The sequence below is a fragment of the Loxodonta africana genome, chromosome 26 (genome assembly GCF_030014295.1).
Source record: "Loxodonta africana isolate mLoxAfr1 chromosome 26, mLoxAfr1.hap2, whole genome shotgun sequence".
NCBI classification, from domain to species: Eukaryota; Metazoa; Chordata; class Mammalia; order Proboscidea; family Elephantidae; genus Loxodonta; species Loxodonta africana.
The window spans coordinates 11,381,853-11,404,418 of NC_087367.1; the positions used below are offsets into that span (position 1 = coordinate 11,381,853).

General features: G+C 41.2%; 1 protein-coding gene across 19 annotated transcripts in view; it reads left to right on the forward strand.

Moving 5' to 3' along the window:
• NRXN1 (neurexin 1) overlaps positions 1 to 22,566 on the forward strand; it is a 1,235,746-nt gene that overhangs the window by 612,098 nt on the left and 601,082 nt on the right. For all 19 annotated transcript variants that reach the window (XM_023557243.2, XM_003417609.4, XM_064277107.1 and 16 more), the window contains 2 exons: positions 7,332 to 7,713; positions 8,945 to 9,135. In XM_023557243.2, coding sequence (XP_023413011.2) covers positions 7,332 to 7,713; positions 8,945 to 9,135 — 573 coding nt within the window. The remainder of the gene's footprint in view (positions 1 to 7,331; positions 7,714 to 8,944; positions 9,136 to 22,566) is intronic.

Below are 22,566 nucleotides of genomic sequence, written 5' to 3' on the forward strand. Positions count from 1 at the left end.
ATATGGTACCTCCTGAAATGGTTGAACATCTACCAATTCTTTTTGGTATAGTGACTCTGTATTCCTTTCATCTTCTTTTGATGCTTCCAGGGTAGTTTAATATTTTTCCCATAGAATTTTTCAATATTGCAACTCTGGGCTTGAATTTTTTCTTCAGTTCTTTCAGCTTGAGAAATGCAGAGTGTGTTCTTCCCTTTTGGTTTTCCATCTCCAGCTCTTGGCACATGTCATTAGAATACTTTGTATTCTCGAGCCACCCTTTGAAATCTATTTAACTATTTTACTTCATCATTTCTTCCTTTTGGTTTAGCTACTTGACGTTCAAGAGCAAGTTTCAGAGCCTTTTCTGACGCCCATTTTAGTCTTTTCTTTCTTTTCCGTCTTTTTAATGACCTCTTGCTTTCTTCATGTATGATGTCCTTGATGTCTTTCCACAACTCATCTGGTTGTCTGTCATTAGTGTTCAATGTGTCAAATCTGTTCTTGAGATGGTCTCTAAATTCAGGTGGAATATACTCAAGGTTGTACTTTGGCTCTCGTGAACTTGTTCTAATTTTCTTCAGTTTCAACTTAAGCTTGCATATGAGCAATTGATGGTCTGTTCCGCAGTCGGCCCCTGGCCTTGTTCTGACTGATGATATTGAACTTTTCCATTGTCTCTTTCCACGGGTGTAGTCGATTTGATTCCTGTATATTCTATCTGGTAAGGTCCACGTGTATAGTCGCTGTTTATGTTGGTAAAAAAAAAGGGTGTTTGCGATGAAGAAGTCGTTGGTCTTGCAAAATTCTATCATGCGATCTCCGGCATTGTTTCTATCACCGAGGCCATATTTTCCAACTACTGATCCTTCTTCTTTGTTTCCAATTTTCACATTCCAATTACCAGTAATTATCAACGCATCCTGATTGAATGTTCGATCAATTTCAGACTGCAGAAGCTAGTAAAAGCCTTCAATTTCTTCATCTTTGGCCTTAGTGGTTGGTGCGTAAATTTGAATAAGTCATTTTAACTGGTCTTCCTTGTGGGGTATGGATATTATCCTATCACTGACAGCGTTATACTTCAGGATAGATCTGAAATGTTCTTTCTGATGATGAATGCGATGCCATTCTTCTTCAAGTTGTGGTTCCTGGCATAGTAGACCGTATGATTGTCGGATTCAAAATGGCCAATACTAGTCCATTTCAGCCCGCTAATGCCTAGGATATCAATGTTTATGCATTCCATTTCAGTTTTGACGACTTCCAATTTTCCTAGTTTCGTACTTCTTACATTCCAGACTCGGATTATTCATGGATGTTTGCTGCTGTTTCTTCTCATTTTGAGTCATGCCACATAAGCAAATGAAGCTGAAAGCTTTACTCCATCCATGTCATTAAGGTCGACTCTACTTTGAGGAGGCACCTCTTCCCCAGTAGTCTTTTGCATGCCTTCCAACCTGAGGGCCTCATCTTTTGGTGCTATATCAAACTGCTGTTATTCATAAGGTTTTCACTGGCTAAATCTTTTCTGAAATAGACTGCTGGTCCTTCTTCCTAGTCTGTCTTAGTCTGGAAGCTCAGCTGAAACCTGCCTGCCATGGCTGACCCTGCTGGTATTCGAATACTGGTGCCATAGCTTCCAGCATCACAGCAACACACAAGCCCCCACAGTATGACAAACTGACAGACACATGGGGATCCTTGTATATTAAGACTTACAAAAAGATTGAAAAAGGCATTGTTTTCCAGCAACTTTCACTTTCCGCCAAGAATAAGGCTTTGAAACAAAGTACTACAACTGCTTGGCTATCTTCTTAAAATTAAAAAGAAGAGCAAGATATAAAATAGCATGTCAGCAAATTAGTCTCCCATTTACTCTTTATGGAAATTGCCAGGACCTTACAGCAAAAATTAGACTCTATCCTCTGCTCTGTGGGAGGTAGAAATTTTTCAGTAGTGGAAACCAACATGTTCTTATTTGGGTTTAAAGATGAATGGGAATGCAAGCCAAGTAACCACTGATGATTCACTTAAATGATACATTCCCTCCACAAATACCACCACCATGTCCTACCCCACCTACTTCCTTCCGCTTCCTCCCAGCATCTTTATATTTACATATAAATCTCTCTATCTATCTATAGATATAAATCTATCTACAGATATAAATATAAACTATATATATATATATATATATATATATTTACAGCCTTGCTGGTGCAGTGGTAAAGAACTCAATTGCTAACCAAAACTTCAGCAGTTCAAATCCACCAGCTTCTCCTTGGAAACCCTATGGGGCAGTTCTACTCTGTTCTAGAGGGTCACTATGAGTCGGAATCGACTCAAAAGCAACAGGCTTAGTTTTTTGGTTTTTACCTTTACCTGGTGGCTTTTCATCAGGGTGATTATGTTTGGGGGATCACATTTTGTCAAAGATCTCATGAAAGCCGGTGATTCATGGTAATAAAAAAGGTCATCCTCAGTTTAAATAGCACATAAAAGTTTTCCAAAGGTAGCAGTGGGAACTTATGATTAATGCTTAAGTTTAGAATTTGATTTTTTCAAACACTCTAGTGGCTACTTGAAGCCACCCATGAATCAGGAAATCTGTGAGGATTTCTTATTAAAATTTACAGCAAGTCAGAAATATCTCAAGGGAGAGGTTTCCTAGGACTAGGCTGAGGAAAGGTTCTACAAATTCTGTGTAGCAAGCTTAAATAGGGAGTCTTTGGGTTTCAGCTGATCACTTGAGCTGACCAAAAATTCTGGAATTGTGTGTTTTGAATATGTGTGTATGCTGGGGTGTTTGTGCTACACTGGACAGCATTCACCATATAGACAGATCACTTAACCTGGAAAGCTAGTTTCAGCACTTTTCCCTCCTTTCCTTCACTCTGCACATCATCAGTGATAAATCCTTCAGGTTACATCTGCAAAATTATTATGCCCGTTTCTATTCATTTCTGCTACAACTGCCCTAGTCTAAGCCCTCTCCAATCTATATACACATATCAGAGAATTAAAGACATACACGTGCACACATATACATGCACGCACATAGATCCACACACACATGCACACATACATGTTGACTCATGACTTAATGTTTTTATTAGTCAAGTCAGCTCCAACTCAAGGTAACCATAAGTATAATAAAATGAAACCATGTCCGATCCTGCATGATCTTCATGATCATTGGAATGTTGAGTCCATTGCTTTGGCTAGTGTGTCAATCCATCTCGTGGAGGGTTTCTCTCGTTTTTACTGACCTTCTATTTTACTACCCATGATGGATGTCCTTACACCTGGTTTACAATCGCTTGAAACCTTCCAATGGCTCCCAGTACTATCAGGAGACCCTGTGCGATCTGGCTCCTGACTCCCCTCCTATCACCTAAGCCACTATCCCCACTTGCTCATTGCCCTCCAACCACACTTAAGTCTCACCATAAAGCCTTTGTTCTCCCCTTGCTGGAATCCCCTTTATCTCTCCATTCCCAGTTCTTCCCGTGGCTCTCTTCTTCATCCTTCAAATCAGGATTATGTGTCAACTCAGGTATCTGCCTTGTTTTCATATTTACTAACACAACACCCCGTTCATTAAATTCATAGTATTTTACTGAGTTTTGTTAAGATCTATTCACTTATTTTCTTTCTTCTTTTATCTGCCTTCTCCCAACAGATTGTGAGTTTTGTGAAGACAGGGACTATGTCTTCTTTCAGTACCATTTCTCTATTACCTAGCACAGTGCCTGCCTGACACATAGACCACATACTCAATAACTTTAAGTGAAGTAATAAGTGGATGTAAGGCTGGGGGATTATTTTGTTCTGCACTAGGGTAAAAAAAAAAAAAAAACTGACCTAAAATAACTGCTCTTGTTATCTGTCTAGGTAAAAGGATTTGACTTAAATATTGCAATTTCTGGAGCCTTGGTGGTGCAGTGGTTAAGAGCTCAGCTGCTAACCAAAAGGCTCCCGGTTCCAATCCACCAGCTGCTCCTTAGAAACCCTGTGGGGCAGTTCAACTCTGTCCTATGGGGTCACTAAGAGTTGGAATTGACTCGACAGTTTTTTTTTTTTTTTTTTTTGGTATTGCATTTCTGGAATCCTGGGTGGAGCAAATGGTTAAGCACTTGACTACTAACTGAAAGATTGGTGGTTCGAATCCACCTAGAGGCACCTCAGAAGAAAGGCAGGCAATCTACTTCCAAAAGACCACAGCCTTGAAAATCCTGTGTAGCACAGTTGAGCTCTGAAGCACATAAGGTCGTCATGCCTGGCAATTAGCTTGATGCCAACTGGTTTGATGTTTTGGGTATTGAAATTTCTCTACAAACACTTCATCCAGGAAACATATTCTGGTGGATGCTTCTTTTTGGACATTATTGTCAATCTGCTGTCCCCCCAGACACTTTGTTCAGTGACATTTTGCTAATTCCAGATTCCCCATTCAGCTAAATCTCTGTAAGTGACAGTGCATTTTACACGATTTGGAACTTTAAAAAATGTTCACCTTCAATGTCCTGTTTTGTTTTATTTTGTTTTTTAATCAAGGGATGACATATACAATAGTAGACATAGCTTCATTCCTGAGAGAGCGTTAAAAACTGGAATGAATTCAGAGGAAAAAAGGATAAAGAAAAAGGCAGCGGTTAATGTTTTCTTAGTCAGGGAATAATGGCTTTTAGGTGCTAATCCCCCCCCCCCCCCCCCGGGAGCAGGCTTATCTGCCATTACTGTCAGGGCGATTTATATATGTTTATTAAGGACAGAATAGGCTCCTGATCATGGGCCATGATGATTTTTCTTGTAACCGGGCCATGGTAGCTTCAACACTGTTTTGCTGCCTTTTTATTATTTATGCATACATGTTCTATTCCTGTGAGGAAGGAAAGCAGACATTCAGTGTTGTTTATATCACTGAACTTCTCAGTCCTGCTATATAGAATGCTGTTCCCTGTTTCAGAATTGTCAAGAACTTGAGAATTTGGGGTAATATTTCATTTGAAAATGTAAAAATATTTTTCTAGATATGTCTTTCCTGTTGATTGGCTCACCAGTAGAGTATTTAATAAAAACATAATAGTTTCAGGATAGAGGTGGAGTTTACTGAGTAAAAACTCAGATTTTAATACAGTGAAAAAAAAAAAAAAAAAAAAAAAAACCCTAGAGGGGGATATAAAAGCCCACATAAATTTTAAGCTTTTCACATCTTCAGTCCATATGGCTCATCAATTCAATGTTGCTGGTTTCTCGAGAGCTTTATATTTGGAAATCATTAAAGGCTAATTTTATTTGAAACCAAGGAGATACTTCCCCACAGAGCGGTATTGAGGTCATTGCACAAGAAAAGCTGAAGGAGGAGAGAGAAATAATGTCATATCAGAAACCAGAATTGCTAAGGACATAACAGAATTTTTGTGTCATACAAGCAGGGGATGGGAGAAGAGACAATTATTTCCAACATTATTCTTTGTTTAAAAAAAAAAAATTACAGAGAGAGAATCAAAACAAACCAATGGCAGAAAAGATTACCTACCAAGGGGTGACAGGAGTGCTGTTATCAGGATCAAGGACTAGTGAAGACAGTTTAAAAATTAAATAGACTTAAGTACATATCCAGGGAGAATTTTTGAAACCAAAGAGCTTATAATCATTAAAGTCAATTAACTAAACAAACATTTTTTCTTGAAGAACAATGAAAATTATATCTTCTATATTTTACTCACAAGCATTTCCTTAAGAAGCTATCTGATATTTTATTGTCTTGAATAAAGAAATGGAAATCTTTCAAACTGATTATAGAGGGCACACGTGGGTGGATGTTCAGTCCTTCATTACACCTGGCCAGCAGGTTCAGTGCACTTTCTTGGGGGCTAATTCTGGGACAATGCCTGGGTGGTTCAAAGGGTTTACATTTGACTAGCTCTGCTGCTAATCAAAAGGTCTGCAGTTTGAAACCACCAGGCGCTCCTTGGAAACCCTGTGGGGCACTTCTACTCTGTCCTATAGGGTCACTATGAGTTGGAATCAAGTCAACTTGATGAAAATGGGTTTGGTTTTTGGTACTAACCTAAATATTAGTGCTCAAAACCACCTAGCATCAACGTGGAAGAAAAGATTGATGACCTGCTTCTGTAAAGATTACAGTCAAGAAAACCCTATGGAGCAGTTCTCCTCTGCAACACATCTGGTCACTGTGAATCAGAATAAATTTGAAGTAAAAAACAAATTTTTTTTTAAATTTTGGAACTGGCTCTAATTAATATTTTTTATTAATATCATGGATGATGGGAGAGGGTAAGGTCAATAAATATTCTTACTATACTGAATTGAGCAGGGAAGCTAGCACCTGGAAGAACTTAATTGCAATTAAATTTTTTTTTTTTTTTTGGAGAAAGTGAATGGCAGTTTAATTAGATAAGGGCAAGATGCTGGGAGTGAACCACTAGTACTGACAAGAGTTCCTTGTATTGATGTTATGACATCATAACATTTTTTTCATTTAAAAAAAAAAAGCTTACATTTTTTATTTTACCGTCAACCTTGCAGATAGGTACAATTATCACTCTGTAAGTAAAAAGGGGACGAGGCCAGTTTTTAATGGGTTTGACAGAGAAACATGGTAGAATGAAGAGGGATGGGGACTGAGTTGAACAGAGAATGACTAAACCTGACACCAAGCTTCATACTAGCATGTTTAAAGAAGATTATATCTTGCAGTCATGTTGGCAGATTTTCCCAGCATTCTCAAAATTGGCCATGCCTTCAGGGCGTACATTTTGCTCCATTTAAATGTCTAAAACATAAGTGCAAGGGAAATGCAATGAGTCCAAAGGTTATCCACAGAAATTCCGAAGTGGTTGAGAGGTTGGTGTGAAGAAAGACGAGCACAGAGAAGGCAAGATGAGAAGTAAATATTTAAATTCAAACACATCTTCATAGTTCACTCCCTCCCTCCCTCCCTCCTTTCTGTCCTTCCTTGTTTTTCCTCACTCTCACTCTCTTCTTCTGTCCCTCTCTTCCCCTCTATCCTTCCCTCCATTCCTTCCTTCCTCTCTCCCCTCCCTCCATTCTTTCCTTCTACTTTTAATAATTCTATAACTCTGGTTAATGAAGTTTTTTTGTTGACACTAAAATTTGGACAGAGATTAAAGCCTGACCTAAGAAAATTTTATAAGTCCCTCTCATTCTTTAATGTTACCTTTGTGCTCATATTAAATGCAACCAAATATTGGGGGAGTATTTGAATACTTATATTTTAAAACGTGATATTGTAACGGAAGTCAGAAGTTGAAAGTGCCTTTCAGATAAAGAAAGTAGTAACACATTATCTTTCCTTTTAGGTCAAATGGCAGGTGATCACACAAGGCTGGAGTTCCATAACATAGAGACTGGCATCATCACTGAACGTCGGTATCTGTCTTCTGTCCCCTCCAACTTCATTGGTCATCTGCAGAGCCTGACGTTTAACGGGATGGCATACATTGACTTGTGTAAAAACGGCGACATTGATTATTGTGAGCTCAATGCCAGATTTGGCTTCAGGAACATCATAGCCGACCCTGTCACCTTTAAGACCAAATCGAGCTATGTTGCCTTAGCTACATTACAAGCCTACACCTCTATGCATCTTTTTTTCCAGTTTAAGACAACATCCCTAGATGGACTAATTCTGTATAACAGTGGGGATGGAAATGACTTCATTGTGGTTGAATTAGTTAAAGGGTAAGTATATGTCAGTTCAATGACACATAAATGAAACTTTGGAAAAATGGGCTCCAATTTCCAGAAATATGCATTAAACAGAATGCTTTGGCTTGTAAGGTGGTGGGGATGGGGGCAAATATTATATTTGTTTGAATTACTTCTAAAATATCTTCTAGAGTTAATAGAGATTTAGTATAGTATTTTGCCTGTATACTTATACACGTGAGGTATGAATAACATCAAGCCATAATTCATGGTAGGTATTTCATCAGTTTTGCACTTCAAATGTAGATTTCATGACATGCACACTGTAATGCTGCAAAAGAATTTCTACAACAAAAGTTTGTAGACTAATTTGTGTTAACTAGTTAATTCAAGTAATTCGATTGCTTAATTTTCACAAAATCACATTTAACTCAAGCTTAATTTTGTCAGAGCTCTCTGAAGAATGTATAAAGAAAGATTTTTATGGAACTTCCTTGCAGCTTTGATGAATATTTGGTATCTTTTTATTGATTCAAACATTTATGGATTGATTCCACAAATATGATTGCATGTGTACAATGAGCTAGGTGATTGCTAGGCACTAAAGGGGTATGAAATGTATGTTCCTCACCACCTTTGTGTACATCCCCAATCCCCACTCATCCCAGCCACGTGTATACCCACACACAACCCTAGGGGATACAGGCAAATGAATACATAAATATAACAGAAAAAGCAGTATTAAAAGTTTCCAAAGATGACCATGTGCAAAGGCTCAAGAAGGGACTTAGAGAAATTAGGAAAACGTATGAGACATTGTGGGTGAATATGTGAGCTGAGTCTTAAAGGATGATTCCAGTGCCCATCCCACATATAGAAACAGGCATTAAGATGGAGAGGAAAGGCACGTAAAAAAGTGAAAAGAATCACCAGGTCAGCTTGGTTAGCACAGGTTGGAGGGGTGGTGGAAAGGAAAGAGGAAAGATATGATTAACCATATTGACCACCCAAAGTCATGAAGTGGAATGTAGACCATGATTTTAAAAATAATTTCCATGGTTTTCTATAGTGAAGACAATGAAGAGCCCCATTTGCTGAAACAGATTAGTGTTTCATGCCTTCTTATTAGGCGAGCCTCTATTAAACTCACTTCTAGCAAGGATGGAACTACATGAAAAAAAATCTCCATGTATAATGCCTAATTTGACTCCATCAAAAATTCAAAACGTGATGGTACTTTCCCACCTTCTCATTATTTCCCCAGGTACTTACATTACGTGTTTGATTTGGGAAATGGTGCTAACCTTATCAAAGGGAGCTCAAATAAACCTCTCAATGACAATCAGTGGCACAATGTGATGATATCAAGGGACACCAGCAATCTCCACACTGTAAAGATTGACACGAAAATCACGACACAGATCACAGCAGGAGCCAGGAACTTAGATCTCAAAAGTAAGTATATACTAAGTCGGTGTAACAGGCATCAAGCCACAGGCCCTCTACTCATATAGAAAACCCTTTGTTTACAGGTGTGTGTGTGTGTGTGTGTGCTCCTTCTTCAAAGATGGACCAGAATTTTGTTTCCAGAGCTTAATTAACAATAAGCCTCTATCCTCCTTTAATGTGGCAGGAACATATGTATTTTCAAAAGGTTGTGTGTCAACCTGGCTGAACCATGATTTTCAGTGGTTTGGCAGTTATATAATGATGTAGTTTGGTAGTTATACAATGAAAATGTAATTTGGAAGTTATGTAATGATGTAATCATCCTCCATGATGTGATCTGATGTGATCAGCCAATCAATTGTAAAGGGAGTTTTCTCAGGAGTGTGGCCTGCATTCAATATATGTTTAGATGTTCTGGCAAATCTCACTTGCTTGCTATGGATCTTGCATCCAGCTGGTCATCTTCTGACCTCTAGTTCTTGGGACTTGAGCCAGCTGCCTGCCATATTGTCTGACAGTCTTGGGATTCATCAGCATATGGGCAGTGGCCTGCCATCTTACCTGCTGATCTTGGGATTCATCAGCCCCTGCAGCCTATGAGCCAGCATCCTGTCATCTGACCTGCTGATCTCGGTTTCATCAGCTCCTGTGTCTACGTGAATCAGGAGAAGCCTTTAGCCTGACACATAGACTTGGGACTTGCCAGCCTCTATAACCATATGAGCCATTTCCTTGAGATAAATCTCAATCTGTCTCTGTTTTATATATATGTATATATATATTTTTATATATATATATGTGTGTGTGTGTGTGTGTGTGTGTGTGTGTGTGTGTGTGTATTAGGTTGGGTTCTCTAGAGAACCAAAACCAGTGAAGCGTATACACGTCATTGGTTTTGCTTCTTTAGAGAATCCAGCCTAAAAGATTTGGTACTGGGAGTGGTTCTAGAGAAACAGAATCATAAGGATGAATTTTATAAATTGGTTCTCAAGTCTGACTAGTATTAAAGGTGCTGATGAATCTGCCTCCAGCAGTGAAGAGGGTGCTGCTAATCCATGGTGTGAGATAGCAATATTAATATGCAAAATATCAGCACCAATAGATCAAGTATTGGTGAGAAGCAAGGCTCTGGGTGATCACGTTTAATACTTTTCTACAATTTTGTCAAAATGATAAGTATAGGCAAGCTGGTTGGTTGGTCCTACTTTTGCTAGACAGAGTGGTAAAAGAAAGAGATGAGTTCAGGTCTTCAAACTCACAGCTCAAACACCACATAAAAGTCCTCTAAGTTTCCACTTGTGTCCTGAAAAAAAGCCTTATTTCTTGTAGTAACAGAGCTCACATTGCTGAAAACCAAACACAGAGTCTTATCATAAGAGTGGCAGAATTACAATGCCAATTGAATTCCCAACCTCAAATGGCATCTGAAGTTAAACTGAGGGCATTGATTGGGAAAAAAATGGGATCCTGAAACTTGGGTTGGGACATATGGGCTGATAATCAGGAAGCTGGGGACACTGAGCCCTAAATTCTGTTGAATCACTCCTGCCAACAGAGCTAGCCCTCTTACTCCCATCTGAAGATATCATGCCATCTTTATCTGCTAAGCCACCATCTCTAGTAAAATCATTATCCCTTCCACTCCATCTGATTAGATTAACCCAGTTGTACCTGAAGAGTCTTTGTCTGAGAAATTGCATGGGGTGGTGCCTGGGTCATTGCCTGGGGCATCACCTGAGGTAGATACCTTGCAAGACATTGTTGAATGTTCCAGGACCCACTCCCACCACCTATTTTTGCGTCTAGACCTACAACTAGACTTAAGTCCCAGTGATCGCCAAAAGACGAAGTGTAAAGTTTGACCCAGGAAGAGGTATGCTGCACTGCAAAATAACTGCTTAGTTTTCTAATATGTACGAACAGAAACCTGGGGAATATGTGTGGGAATGGCTATTAAGGATGTGGGATAATGGTGCAAGGAACATAAAGATGGAGCAGTCTGAGTTTATGGATACGGGCCCACTAAGCACAGATTCCTCATTCAGTGTTTCAGCTCAAGAGGGTAGGAAAGGATCTAATAGTTATTTTGGTTGGTTCGCTGAAGCATGCATTACAGGGTGGCCTACAGTAAATCAAGCTAAAGTACCAGACCTGCCTTGGTATACTGTAGAAATAGCTATCTGAAGTCTTAGGGAAACTGGCATGTTAGGGTGGATTTATCAGGTTGACTCACAGATCCACACATGGAGTGCCCAGAAGACACAACTTTTACCGCACGGTGAGGAACAAGCATCCTTGCAGATTGCTGTGATTGCTATCTTATGTAAGTCAGATTTGATCGTGGTAACTGCCCTAACTGAACTAAGACACCTAACTACAATGGGGCTGATGGGACCCCATGGGGTAGGGGCCAATTGGTGTCACTCAATCGACAAAGACAAGCTGAGCTTGGTTATTGTAATGGACAGCAGAGTCAAAGCAGTAATCAGAATAGTCTGATTCTTATGGACTTATGGATTGGCTACTTAGTCCTGGTGTCCCTACGAGTGAAATAGGTGGGAAATCTACTAAGTATTTACTTGATCTGTATAAGTAGAAGAAATCTAGGTCAAGTGGACAGCAGTCTAACTGAAATCACCAGAACAGAGGGTCATGTCTCCTCAATCAATTCCCAGACTTGAGCCAGTTTACAGTCCCACAGCCTTTGAATGATGGGGAGGATGGATCCACCTGAGGAAGGGCCCTACTACACTGCCAAAAACTTACACTGTTGATCTTTCTTCCAGCCTTCCCCAAAGGGATCTGTGTCCTTTTACGAGAGTGACTGTTCATTGGGGAAAAGGAAATAATCAGACTTTTAGGGGATTACTGAATACTGACTCTGAACCGACACTAATTCCAGGAGACCCAAAACATCACTGTATCCCACCAGTCAGAGTGGGGACTATGGAGGTCAGGATATTAATGGAATCTTAGCTCAGGTTCATCTCACAGTGAGTCCAGTGGGTTCCAAAACCCATCCTGTAGTGATTTCTCCAGCAACAGAATGCATAATTGGAATAGATAAACTCAGCAACTGGCAGAACCTTCACACTGGATCCCTGACAAATGGAGAGATGGCTATTTTGGTAGGAAAAGCCAAAAGGAAGCTATTAGAACTGCCCCTATCTAGGAAAATAGTACAACAAAAGCAATACTGCCTTCCTAGGGGAATTGCAGAGTTTAATGCTACCATCAAATACTTGAAGGATGCAGGGGCGGTGATTCCCACCATATCTCCAGTCAACTCAACCTTTGGCCTTGAAAAAAACAGATGGATCTTGGAGAATGACAGTGGATTAAGATTAACTAAAGGGTGGTGACTCCAATTGCAGCTGCTGTTTCAGATGTGGCTTTCATTGCTTGAGCAAATTAATAAATCTCTGGGCACTTGGTATGCAGCTATTGAGATGGCCAATGCTTTTTTTCTCGATTCCATTTGCAATGGAACACCAGAAGCAGTTTGCCTTCAGCTGGCAAGACCAGCAATATACCTTTACTGCGCTACCTCAGAGGTATATCAACTCTCCAGCCCTGTGTCATAATTTAGTTTGCAAAGAGCTTGATAGTAGGTAGGGCAGTAAAGGTATATAGCCTTCCACAAATTGTCAGGCTAGTTCATTACGCTGATGACATTATGCTGATTCAACCTAGTAAGAAAGAAGTGTCAATGACTCTGGACTTACTGGTAAAGCATTTGCATGCTAAAGAGGGTGGGAAATTAATCTCACCAAATTTCAGGTGCCTTCCACCTCCATGAAATTTCTAGAGGTCCAGTGGTGTAGGCCATGTCTACATATTCCTCCTAAAATGAAGGATAAGTTGTTACAACTGGCACCTTCTACAACTAAAAAGAAGACACAACCACTTGTGGGCCTCTTTCATTTTAGAGGCAACATACCCCTCATTTGGGTGTGCTACTCTGGCCTATTTATCAAGTGACTCGAAAACTGCTAGTTTTGAGTGGGGTCCAGAACAAGAGAAGGCTCTGCAACAGATTCAGCATGTTGTGCAAGCTGCTCTTTCACTTGGGCCGTTTGACCTGGCTGATTTAATAGTGTTTGAAATGTCAGTGGCACATAAAGATGCAGTTTGGAGGCTTTGGCAGGCTCTTATTGGTGAATTACAGTGCAAACTCTTATAATTTTGGAGTAAAGGCCTTCCTCTTCTGCAGATAACTACTGTCCTTTTGAGAAAAAGCCTTTGGCTTGTTGCTGGGCCTTAGTGGAGGCTGAAGGTGAACCATGGGCCACTGAGTCACCATGTGGCCTGAACTGCCCATCATGAGCTGAGTGTTTTCTGACCCACAGAATCATGAATTTGACTTGCACAGCCACACTTCATCATTAAATGGAAGTGGTATATACGAGATTGGATTCGAGCAGAGCTTGAAATAAGTTGCACGAGGAAGAGGCCAAAATGCTCATGGTCTCCACTCATGTCACATTGCCTACTCTCTCCCATTCTGCACATATGGCCTCATGTGGAGTTCCTTATCATCAGTTGACTCAGGGAGAGAAAATTCGTGACTGGTTTACAGATGGCTCTGCACAATATAGAGGCACCACTCGAAAGTGAACAGCAGCAGGACTACAGCCCCTTTCTGGGACCTCCCTGAAGGACAGTGGTGAAGGGAAATCCTCCCAGTGGGCAGAATTTTGGGCAGTACACTGGTGGTTCACTTTGCTTCAAAGGAGAAATGACCAGATGTGTGATCGTATACTGATTCATGGGTTGTGGCCAATGGTTTGGCTGGACGGTCAGGGAGTTGGAAGGAACACGATTGGAAAATTGGAGACAAAGATTTTTGGGAAAGAGATATGTGGATAGACCTCTCTGAATGAGCCAGAGAAGTAAAGACATTTGTGTCTTATGTGAAGGCTCACCAAAGGATGAGAGTATTTAAAGGCAGAGGAGCATTTTAACAATCAAGTGGATAGGATGTCGTGTTCTGTGGAAACCAGTCATCCTTTTTCCCCTGCCACTCCTGCCATTGCCCAATGAGCTCATGAACAAAGTGGCCATGGTGGCAGGGATGGAGGTTATGCATGAACTCAGCAACACAGACTTCTACTCACCAAGTCTGACTTCACTACAGCCACTGCTGAGTGCCCAATCTGCTAGCAACAGAGACCAACACTGAGTCCCCAGTATGGCACCATTCCTCAAGGTGATCAGCCAGCAACCTGGTGGCAGGTTGATTACATTGAATTGCTTCCATCATGGAAAGGGCAACATTTCATTCTTACTGGGATAGACACTTCTGGTATGAATTTGCTTTCCCTGCATGCATTGCCTCTGTTAAAATTACCATCCATGGACTCACAGTATTCCTTACCTAACGTCATGGTATCTCACACAGCACTGCCTTGGTTCAAGGAACTCACTTCACAGCAAATGAAATATGGCAACAGGCCAATGCTCATGGAATTCACTGGTCTTACCATGTTCCCCATCATCCTGAAGCAACTGGTTTGATAGAAGGATGGAATGGCCTTTTAAAGACACAAGTATGGCACCGGCTAGGTGGTAACACATTGCATGGTTTTTGCAAATGCTTTCTAGGAAGTTGTATATGCTCTAAACTAGTATCTAACATATTATGCAATTTTTCCCATAGCCAGAATTCACAATTTCAGGAGTCAAGTAGTGAAATGGGAGTGGTACCACTCACTATTATCCCTAGTGACCCACTCACAAAATTTTTGCTTCCTGTCCCTGTGGCTCTTCTCTGCAGGTCTAGAGGTCTTAGTTCCAAAGGGAGAAATGCTCCCACTTGGAGATACAGCATGTTTTCCATTGAACTGGAAGTTAAGAATGCCACCCGGCTACTTTGGGTTCCTCATGCCTCTGATCCAGGCAAAGAAGGAATTTACCATGTTGGTTGGTGTGATTGACCCTGATTACCAAGGGGAAATCAGATTGATATTGCATAATAGAGGTAAAAAAGAGTATATCTGGAATACAGGTGATTTCTTAGGGCATCTCTTAGTACAACCATACCCTTTAATTAAAATAAATGGAAAACTACAGCAACCCAATTCCAACATGACTACTAATGGTCCAGACCCTTCAGGAATGAAGGTTAGGGTCACTCCACCAGGCAAAGGACCACGACTAGCTGAGGTACTTGCTGAGGGTAAAGAGAATATGGAATGGGTGGTGGAAGAGGGTAGTTGTAAATACCAGTTACCACCACATGACCAATTGCAGAAATGAGGACTCTAATTGTTATGAGTATTTCTTCCTCATATGTGTGCATCAAATATTTTTGTTTTCTTATAAAATATGAAATGTAAATGGGGCCAGTGCATTTTCAGTTGTACACACATTAGTCATCTCATGTTAGGAGCAAGTATGACTTTGTAATTGTCTTTATTTAGAGATTGTGTATAGTTTAAGAAGATGTGTATAGGTGCCAAGTTGACAAGGGGTGGACTGTGGTGGTTAAGACTGTGTGTCATCTTGGCTGGGCCACGATTCTCAGTGATTTGGCAGTTATGTAATGATATAGTTTGGCTTTTTGTGTAATGATGTAGTTTGGCAGTTGTATTCATCTTCTGTGATGTGATCAGCCAATCAGTTATAAGGGGAGTTTCTTCCAGAGTGTGACCTGCGTCCAATATATATATGGATGTTCTGGCAAAGCTTGCTTGCTTTCTGTGGATCCCACATCTGGCTTGTCATCAGCTGACATCCGGTTCTTGGGACTTGAGCCAGCTGTCTGCCGTATTTCTTGCCAGACTTGGATTCATCAGCCCCTGCAGCTACGTGAGTCAGGAGAAGCTTCCAGGCCAATGCCTGACATACAAACTTGGGACTTGACAGCTCTACAACCACATGAGCCATTTCCTTGGGATAAATCTCTCTCTCCACATGTATATTCATATTCACTGGTTTTGCTTCTCTGGAGAACCCAGCTTAAGACAGTACCCCCCCCCCAAAAAAAAATGCAATAGCTAAGAATGCATACATGATTAAAATTTGAAGAGTGAGAAAATGTATTGAAATTATAATGAAAAGCAGGTATTTGCAAATTTTGTGTTTTTTTTATCTCAACAGTTTTTGGTTGATTTGAACTCAGTGTAACCAGATACCAAAGGAGTTTCTTTTAGCGCTTTTCTCGTGTTGGTGAGATTTTCTAGGTACTTTCACAGACCTTCTAGCCAATAGCATCTGAGTCTGGCTTATCTCTTGGGTCTCAGTGAATTCTATCCTCCACCTCAATCCCACACACACATCAAGGGATAGCTTCTTTCACCAGCTCCTAAGAAAGTCTTAGTGGACTTTTCCTTCTTTGCTGATACTTGATTTCTCAATTGAGCAAGACAAAATGCTTAGAAAACATGTCAATAATAGGGGAAAATAACAGAATTTTTTTTTTTGAACGGGCTTTTGTCATCCACTAAGAACACATGTCTATATATCCCATCTCATTTAACTCCACAGCAAGCATTAAACTAGGTATCCTTTGCATTCCATGGTGCATCTAGGATATCTGAGGGCTAAATGACTTGCCCAGGGTAAAACGATTGCCATGTGGTAGACTGAAAACATGAAACCAGTTGTAACACACACCCGCCAGCCTTGCTTCTTCCAGTCTACCATGATGCCTTCCATAAACTCTGCTGATGGTTGTAGCGGTCACCCTTTTGCTCATTTATAAGGATGGCATTTTTTTCCTTTGATTCAAAAAGTAAATACATTGGGGGACTGGAGAAATGGAATGAGAAAATCCAACAGAGCTCTTTCCAGGGAGAAACACTCTTTCTAAGTAAGGTGAAAAAGAAAGAAAAGCACTTTGCTTCATGTAATTGCAGACTGTATGTACAATCCTGGGACTATATTTGTCTAACACGTAAAATGTGCGGTAATAGCCATATCCCTTCTTTCATAGTGTGCCTCTTGTTAACTTCAAAGAGATCCTGTTTGTGCCCACAAATTTAATAGCTTCGCCCAAAACATAAAATGGAATTCAAAGGTAATGCAGTTTAACAGGGCAGCCACATTCCCTTTCTTCTCGCTGAAGCGAATGGAGCACATTTTTGTCCCTATTTTGCAGGTGCCCTCTTTTGCACAGCAGGCTCAGGGGGCAATTGTCAAGGGAAAGTTGTGAAATTCAGCGTGCTGAGCAAGCCGGTTGCCAAAGCTCAAACAGAATGGCGGCCTCTTTGTGTAGGGAGAGACAGCAGTAGGCACAACTGAGCTTCACTGGAAGCTGTGGAGACGATGTCTGAGATTGAAATGGCTGGAGGAGAGGCAGTTAATAGCCAATTCAAGCATATACTCTACACCACTACCAGTTGCCTTCAAATTGGTTCCGACTCAGGGTGACCCCATATGTGTCAGAGTAGGATTGTCCACCATAGGGTTTCCAAGGGCCAATTTTGATGATAAGGCCTTTCTTTTGAGGTGCCTCTGGGTGGACTTGAATCTCCATCTTTTCAATTAGCAGCCAAGTGCGTTAAGTATTTCCAAAGAAACTCCCATATGCTACGCACAGACCTTCACATGAAAAGTACAGAGAAGCAATCCAAGGGCCATGGGGTTATCTCTTTGGATAATGAGAGGAAATCCTGGTGGCGTAGTGGTTAAGTGCTACGGCTGCTAACCAAAGGGGCGGCAGTTCGAATCCACCAGAAGCTCCTTGGAAACTCTATGGGGCAGTTCTACTCTGTCCTGTAGGGTCACATGAGTCGAAATTGACTTGGCGGCACTGGGTTTTTTTTTTTTTTTTTGGTCTCCTGAGAAGTAAATATTTGCTTGTCATTGTTGTTAGGTGCCAACGAGGTGGTTCCAACTCATAGTGACCCCTTGTGATGGGTACGACTGCCACATAGGGTTTTCTAGGCTGTAACCTTTATGGGAGATCATCAGGTCTTTCTCCCGTGAAGCCACTACATGGGTTCGAACTGCCAGCCTTAGCTAGCAGTCTGTTTGTGGGGGTAATAGATTGTGGTATAGGACTCATTCCAGGGTGGGATCTTTACAAATTTAAGAAGCCCTTGAAGCTGATTTTCTTTCAAACATTGAGTATTTCATAATTCTGCCTAACAGAAAGACTTTGCCCTTGATGGAAAAAAAAAAAAAAAAAGAGCTGCCTTAAATTGTGACAGGAAAATAGCATATAATATTAAGTTGTTATGCACTGAATTCTGATAATGTATTTGTGGGGTTTTTTTAAACCCAATTTATATTTGAGGTGAATATTCCAAGTGAACAAAGAGATCCTATATTAATGACTATTTCCCTTAACACTGTAAGGTACCCAAGTGTTTATGTGCCTATCAAACCATTCCAAAAAGTGAGAACATGCACGCTCCTAAAACAAGGCCAAAGTTGTGGGCTTGCGTTTTGGGTGTATAGTCCAATGGCAACAACGATCCCAAGAATCCCTCTTGTCATGTGTACCAATGACTACAGGGAGCTCGAGGAGAAAGCTTTTTATGGCGGCACAACATCTCCTCTCTCACGTCATTATCGTCGTTTGGTATCTGTGGCTGTAGGCATTGGCCAGGTGCCAGTATTGCTGAGCAATTACTCTGTGCTGGGAGCCCTGGTGGCACAGTGGCTAAATGTTTGACTGCTAATCAAAAGGTCAGCAGTTCAAATCTACCAGCTGCTCCTTGGAAACCCTATGGGGTAGTTCTACTCAGTCCTGTAGGGTCACTGTTTGTTGGAATTGATGAAACAGGTTTGTTTTTTGTTTTTGTTTTTTTGCTACTTTGTGTTGAGAGAGTGGGGAGCAGTGGGAAGAAAGGAGGCAGGGCTCTACTGAACAGCTCTCTGTCCTAAGAAGACTGACATTTGTGGGAGCCTTTATAGGACAGAGAAGAACAGGATGCTATGGAGCCATGTCGGGGCCTGGGAACAAATCTGGGCTTCCAGGAAGACTTTCGGAGAAAGCAAGGTTTAAGGGATACCTGGAGGATGAGTGGAAACTAGGCATTGCTTCTCCTTCCCACCTGAGGGTCCACTGCAGCAGGTTTGGGTTTTTTTTTTTTAATTTTTTCATTTTGTTGTTGATATAGGAGTCCCTGGGTGGTGCAAACTTGCAGTCAGCTACTGACCAAAAGAGTGGAATTTCAAGCCTTCCTGGAGACACCTCAGAAGAAAGCCGTGGCCATCTATTTCTCATAGATCACAGCCACGTAAACCCTGTGGAGCGCAGTTCTATTCTGGCACGCATGGGGCCACCATGACTTGGAATAGACTCAACAGCAACTGGGTCTTTTGTTGATGTAGAGGCATGGGTGCACTCTTCACTCTGCACCGAGTGGGATCGTTTTCCCTGCCAGTTAGTCACATAGGATTCAGTCACTCTGAATGCAGAAAAATGAAGGTTGGGCTATTTTCAGTGATGGTCTTATTTCATGTTGATTTCCCCTAAAAGCTAGACCACATAGAATTAAAACAAAATGATCAGATTGAGGCTACACACCGCTCAGAGTCATTGAGACAGTCTTCCGTCCTTCCCAAAGTGAAGTCAGCTAACTTAGCTACGTCGGAATCAGATGGCGCATTTGTGACATTTCTGGATCTCACCTCAGACAGACTGAGGCCGTCCGCATTTGAGAATGATGTGCAGGGAACCACGGGGGTCTGTATTTTCAAAGGATACTCACTAATCTAGGTGCCATGGGTTTCAAAGTCTGAAAATATTAGAAAAAGCTAACTTAAGGCCAAATTTAACTCATTTTAAAATATTGGTATAAAATATGGCTGTGTTTTCATTTTAGTATTTTGCTTTTGTTTTGCTTGGTTTTTCCATCCCTGGACTGAGCTGATACTAGTGAGTGCTTTGGGATTTTTGCAAGTATGTATTTTTTTCTAATGTTACTATGCCTTAAAAATACACTAGAGGGCAGCATAGGGCCACAAAATTTGCTGTCTGTGACTCAGAAAAGGGGGAGTGGGGTGGAAATAACGTGTTTCACTTGCCTTGGGAAGCTGCATTTCTTTGTTTTCGGCCATATAAAATTTGCTAGTTAGCCTCTATAGTGATGCACACTTTTGTTTGTGGCTCCATTTTATACACACACACACACACGCACACACACACACGGCAGTTTAGTGTGGAAATTTGAAAGCTAGGGCAATGTATTCAGTTTCTCACCTTGACTGGGATGGGTATGGTCAGAAATGAGCAGAAGTGGAATGATCTTTCTCTAAAAGGAGAAATTCCAGGCAGGTGACCTTGTTCAAATTATCTTTCTTGACACTGCCCTATTCTCAGGGGCCTGTGTGTCTCTCCCGGCTGATAGAGTTTTGCTTTCATCTTTATTTCCTAGCTGTTTGTGTTCTGTTCCCTCTGGCTGATATGTACAAGCTACAACATGGAATGAAAGGAGCAGCACACATTTGCTCTCTGGAGTGATTTCCAAACCCAGCTCTATATTCATGGTGAAACTTCTGAGCCCTGCCCCCTTTGGAGAGATAACAAATTGGTGTAATTCCCCTTCTTTTCTTTCTCTTGTATACTTGGCAAATTTGTATGTTTATGTATGGGTGTGTATGAGAGAGAGCTAATAGAGGCCCTACTAAATGCTAAATAGATTTAAATGAGGTCATTTTATTCCATCCTTGCAATTACCCAGGGATTTGAATTGAGGTCAGTCTTGCTCATTCTTTAATGTAGTGGAATGACAAAGACAGGGAGGAAGCATCCTTTTGGTTTCCTATCTTCCCTGGGTGCTCTTCGTTAAGGCATTTCGAAGTTCTCCTAAAGCAAGTTGAGGATAAATTATTTACTTGATTTAAAACAAACAAACCTGTTGCTATTGAATTGATTTCGACTTATAGCAACTCTCCCAGACCCACCAGTGCTCTAGTTTACTTGATTAAAGATTCTTAGGTGCACAAGGGAGCCTTGGTGGTGCAGTGGTTAAGAGGTTGGGTGCCAACCAAGTTCAAATCCATCAGCCTTTCTTTGGAAACCCTATGGGACAGTTCTAGTCTGTCCTATAGGCTTGCTGTGAGTCGGAATTGACTCAAAGGCAATGGGGTTTTGGTTTTGGGTTTTTTTTTTTAGGTGCATAGGATAGAGTACCCTCAGGTGGCCACTTAGCACAACTACTTGAAAGTGAATGACTCAATTATGACCCACATCTGGGTCAGCCAGGAAACTCTTTGTCATTCCACTCTCCTTTATTTGTCCCTCTTGAACTCCAAATCCCTTGTCCCCTCAGGGCTTTGAGCTCTCATGCTGTCTTACAACCTTGTCCTTGCCTTGGTAACATCATCAACATGACCATCACCACCATATCTCCTCTAACTTCCCTCAAGCCTATGTGTGTCAGAGTAGAAATGTGCTCCATAGGGTTTTCAGGGATGTGATTTTTGGAAGTAGATAGCCAGGCCTTTTTTTCAAGGCATGTCTGGGTGGACTTGAACCCCCAACCATTTGGTTAGCAGCCGAGCATGTTAACCGTTTGCATCACCCAGGGACTCTAACACTGAACTCCAATGCCTACTATTGTTTATCCTGATCCAAGTCACTGAAAGGTCCTCTAACCACTGTGCAACCAGGGCTCCCCCCTAATCACAGCCAACCAAAATAGGATTTTCCTCTCAAATATATTTCATCTCTGAGCAAAATTTTGAAGATAAATGGTGTCTTTTCTTTTTTATCTCAAACCCAGTCTCTATTACTCTGGTATCCACTCTCTCTGATCCTAAGTATAAAACATGTTCCCTCATTTTCTACCCTTTAATGCTGCCACTTGACAAATCATCACTGCGGTACTTCAGTGACCCCTGTTCTATTCCCAAGTCCTGATCATGTTTAAGGCCCAAACTTCAGCCCACATGACATTGCTGTGGCCACTTGCCCTGCCCAGATAATTTGCTCCAATAGGAAACTTTCAGAGAAGAGTCTGACTTTCAGCTTAGCCTCTTGCCAGGCAGTGATGTTGAAAACAGAGGCAAGGTCCCACTGGTTGGGCCCTGGTAACACAGTGGTTAAGAGTTCAGTTGCTGACCAAAAGATCGGCATTTGGAATCCACCAGCTGCTCCTCAGAAACCCTATGGGACAGTTCTTTCTTTTTCTTTTTTTTCAGTTTGTAAGGGAAAGAGATTTACTCATATTTCTTCATTCAATGGGAGATTATTTTAAGATCCATTAGGAAGCAAGAGAGACAAGAAACCGTTTCAGCTGCTGGACGATCAGACCACACGGAGGACAGGAACTTGGTTCTAATAAGCATTCTGAGATCTCAAGAGCAGCCCTGTCAGGTGTTGACTTGGAGATGTGTGTCCACTGCTCTTGAATCCAGTGTCCATGATGACTTCAGCCCAGAAGCCACACTCTACCCTGACTGCTTCCACCACCACTAGATCCAAAACACCAAACCTGTTGCCGTCGAGTCAATTTCGACTCATAGCAAACCCTATCGGAC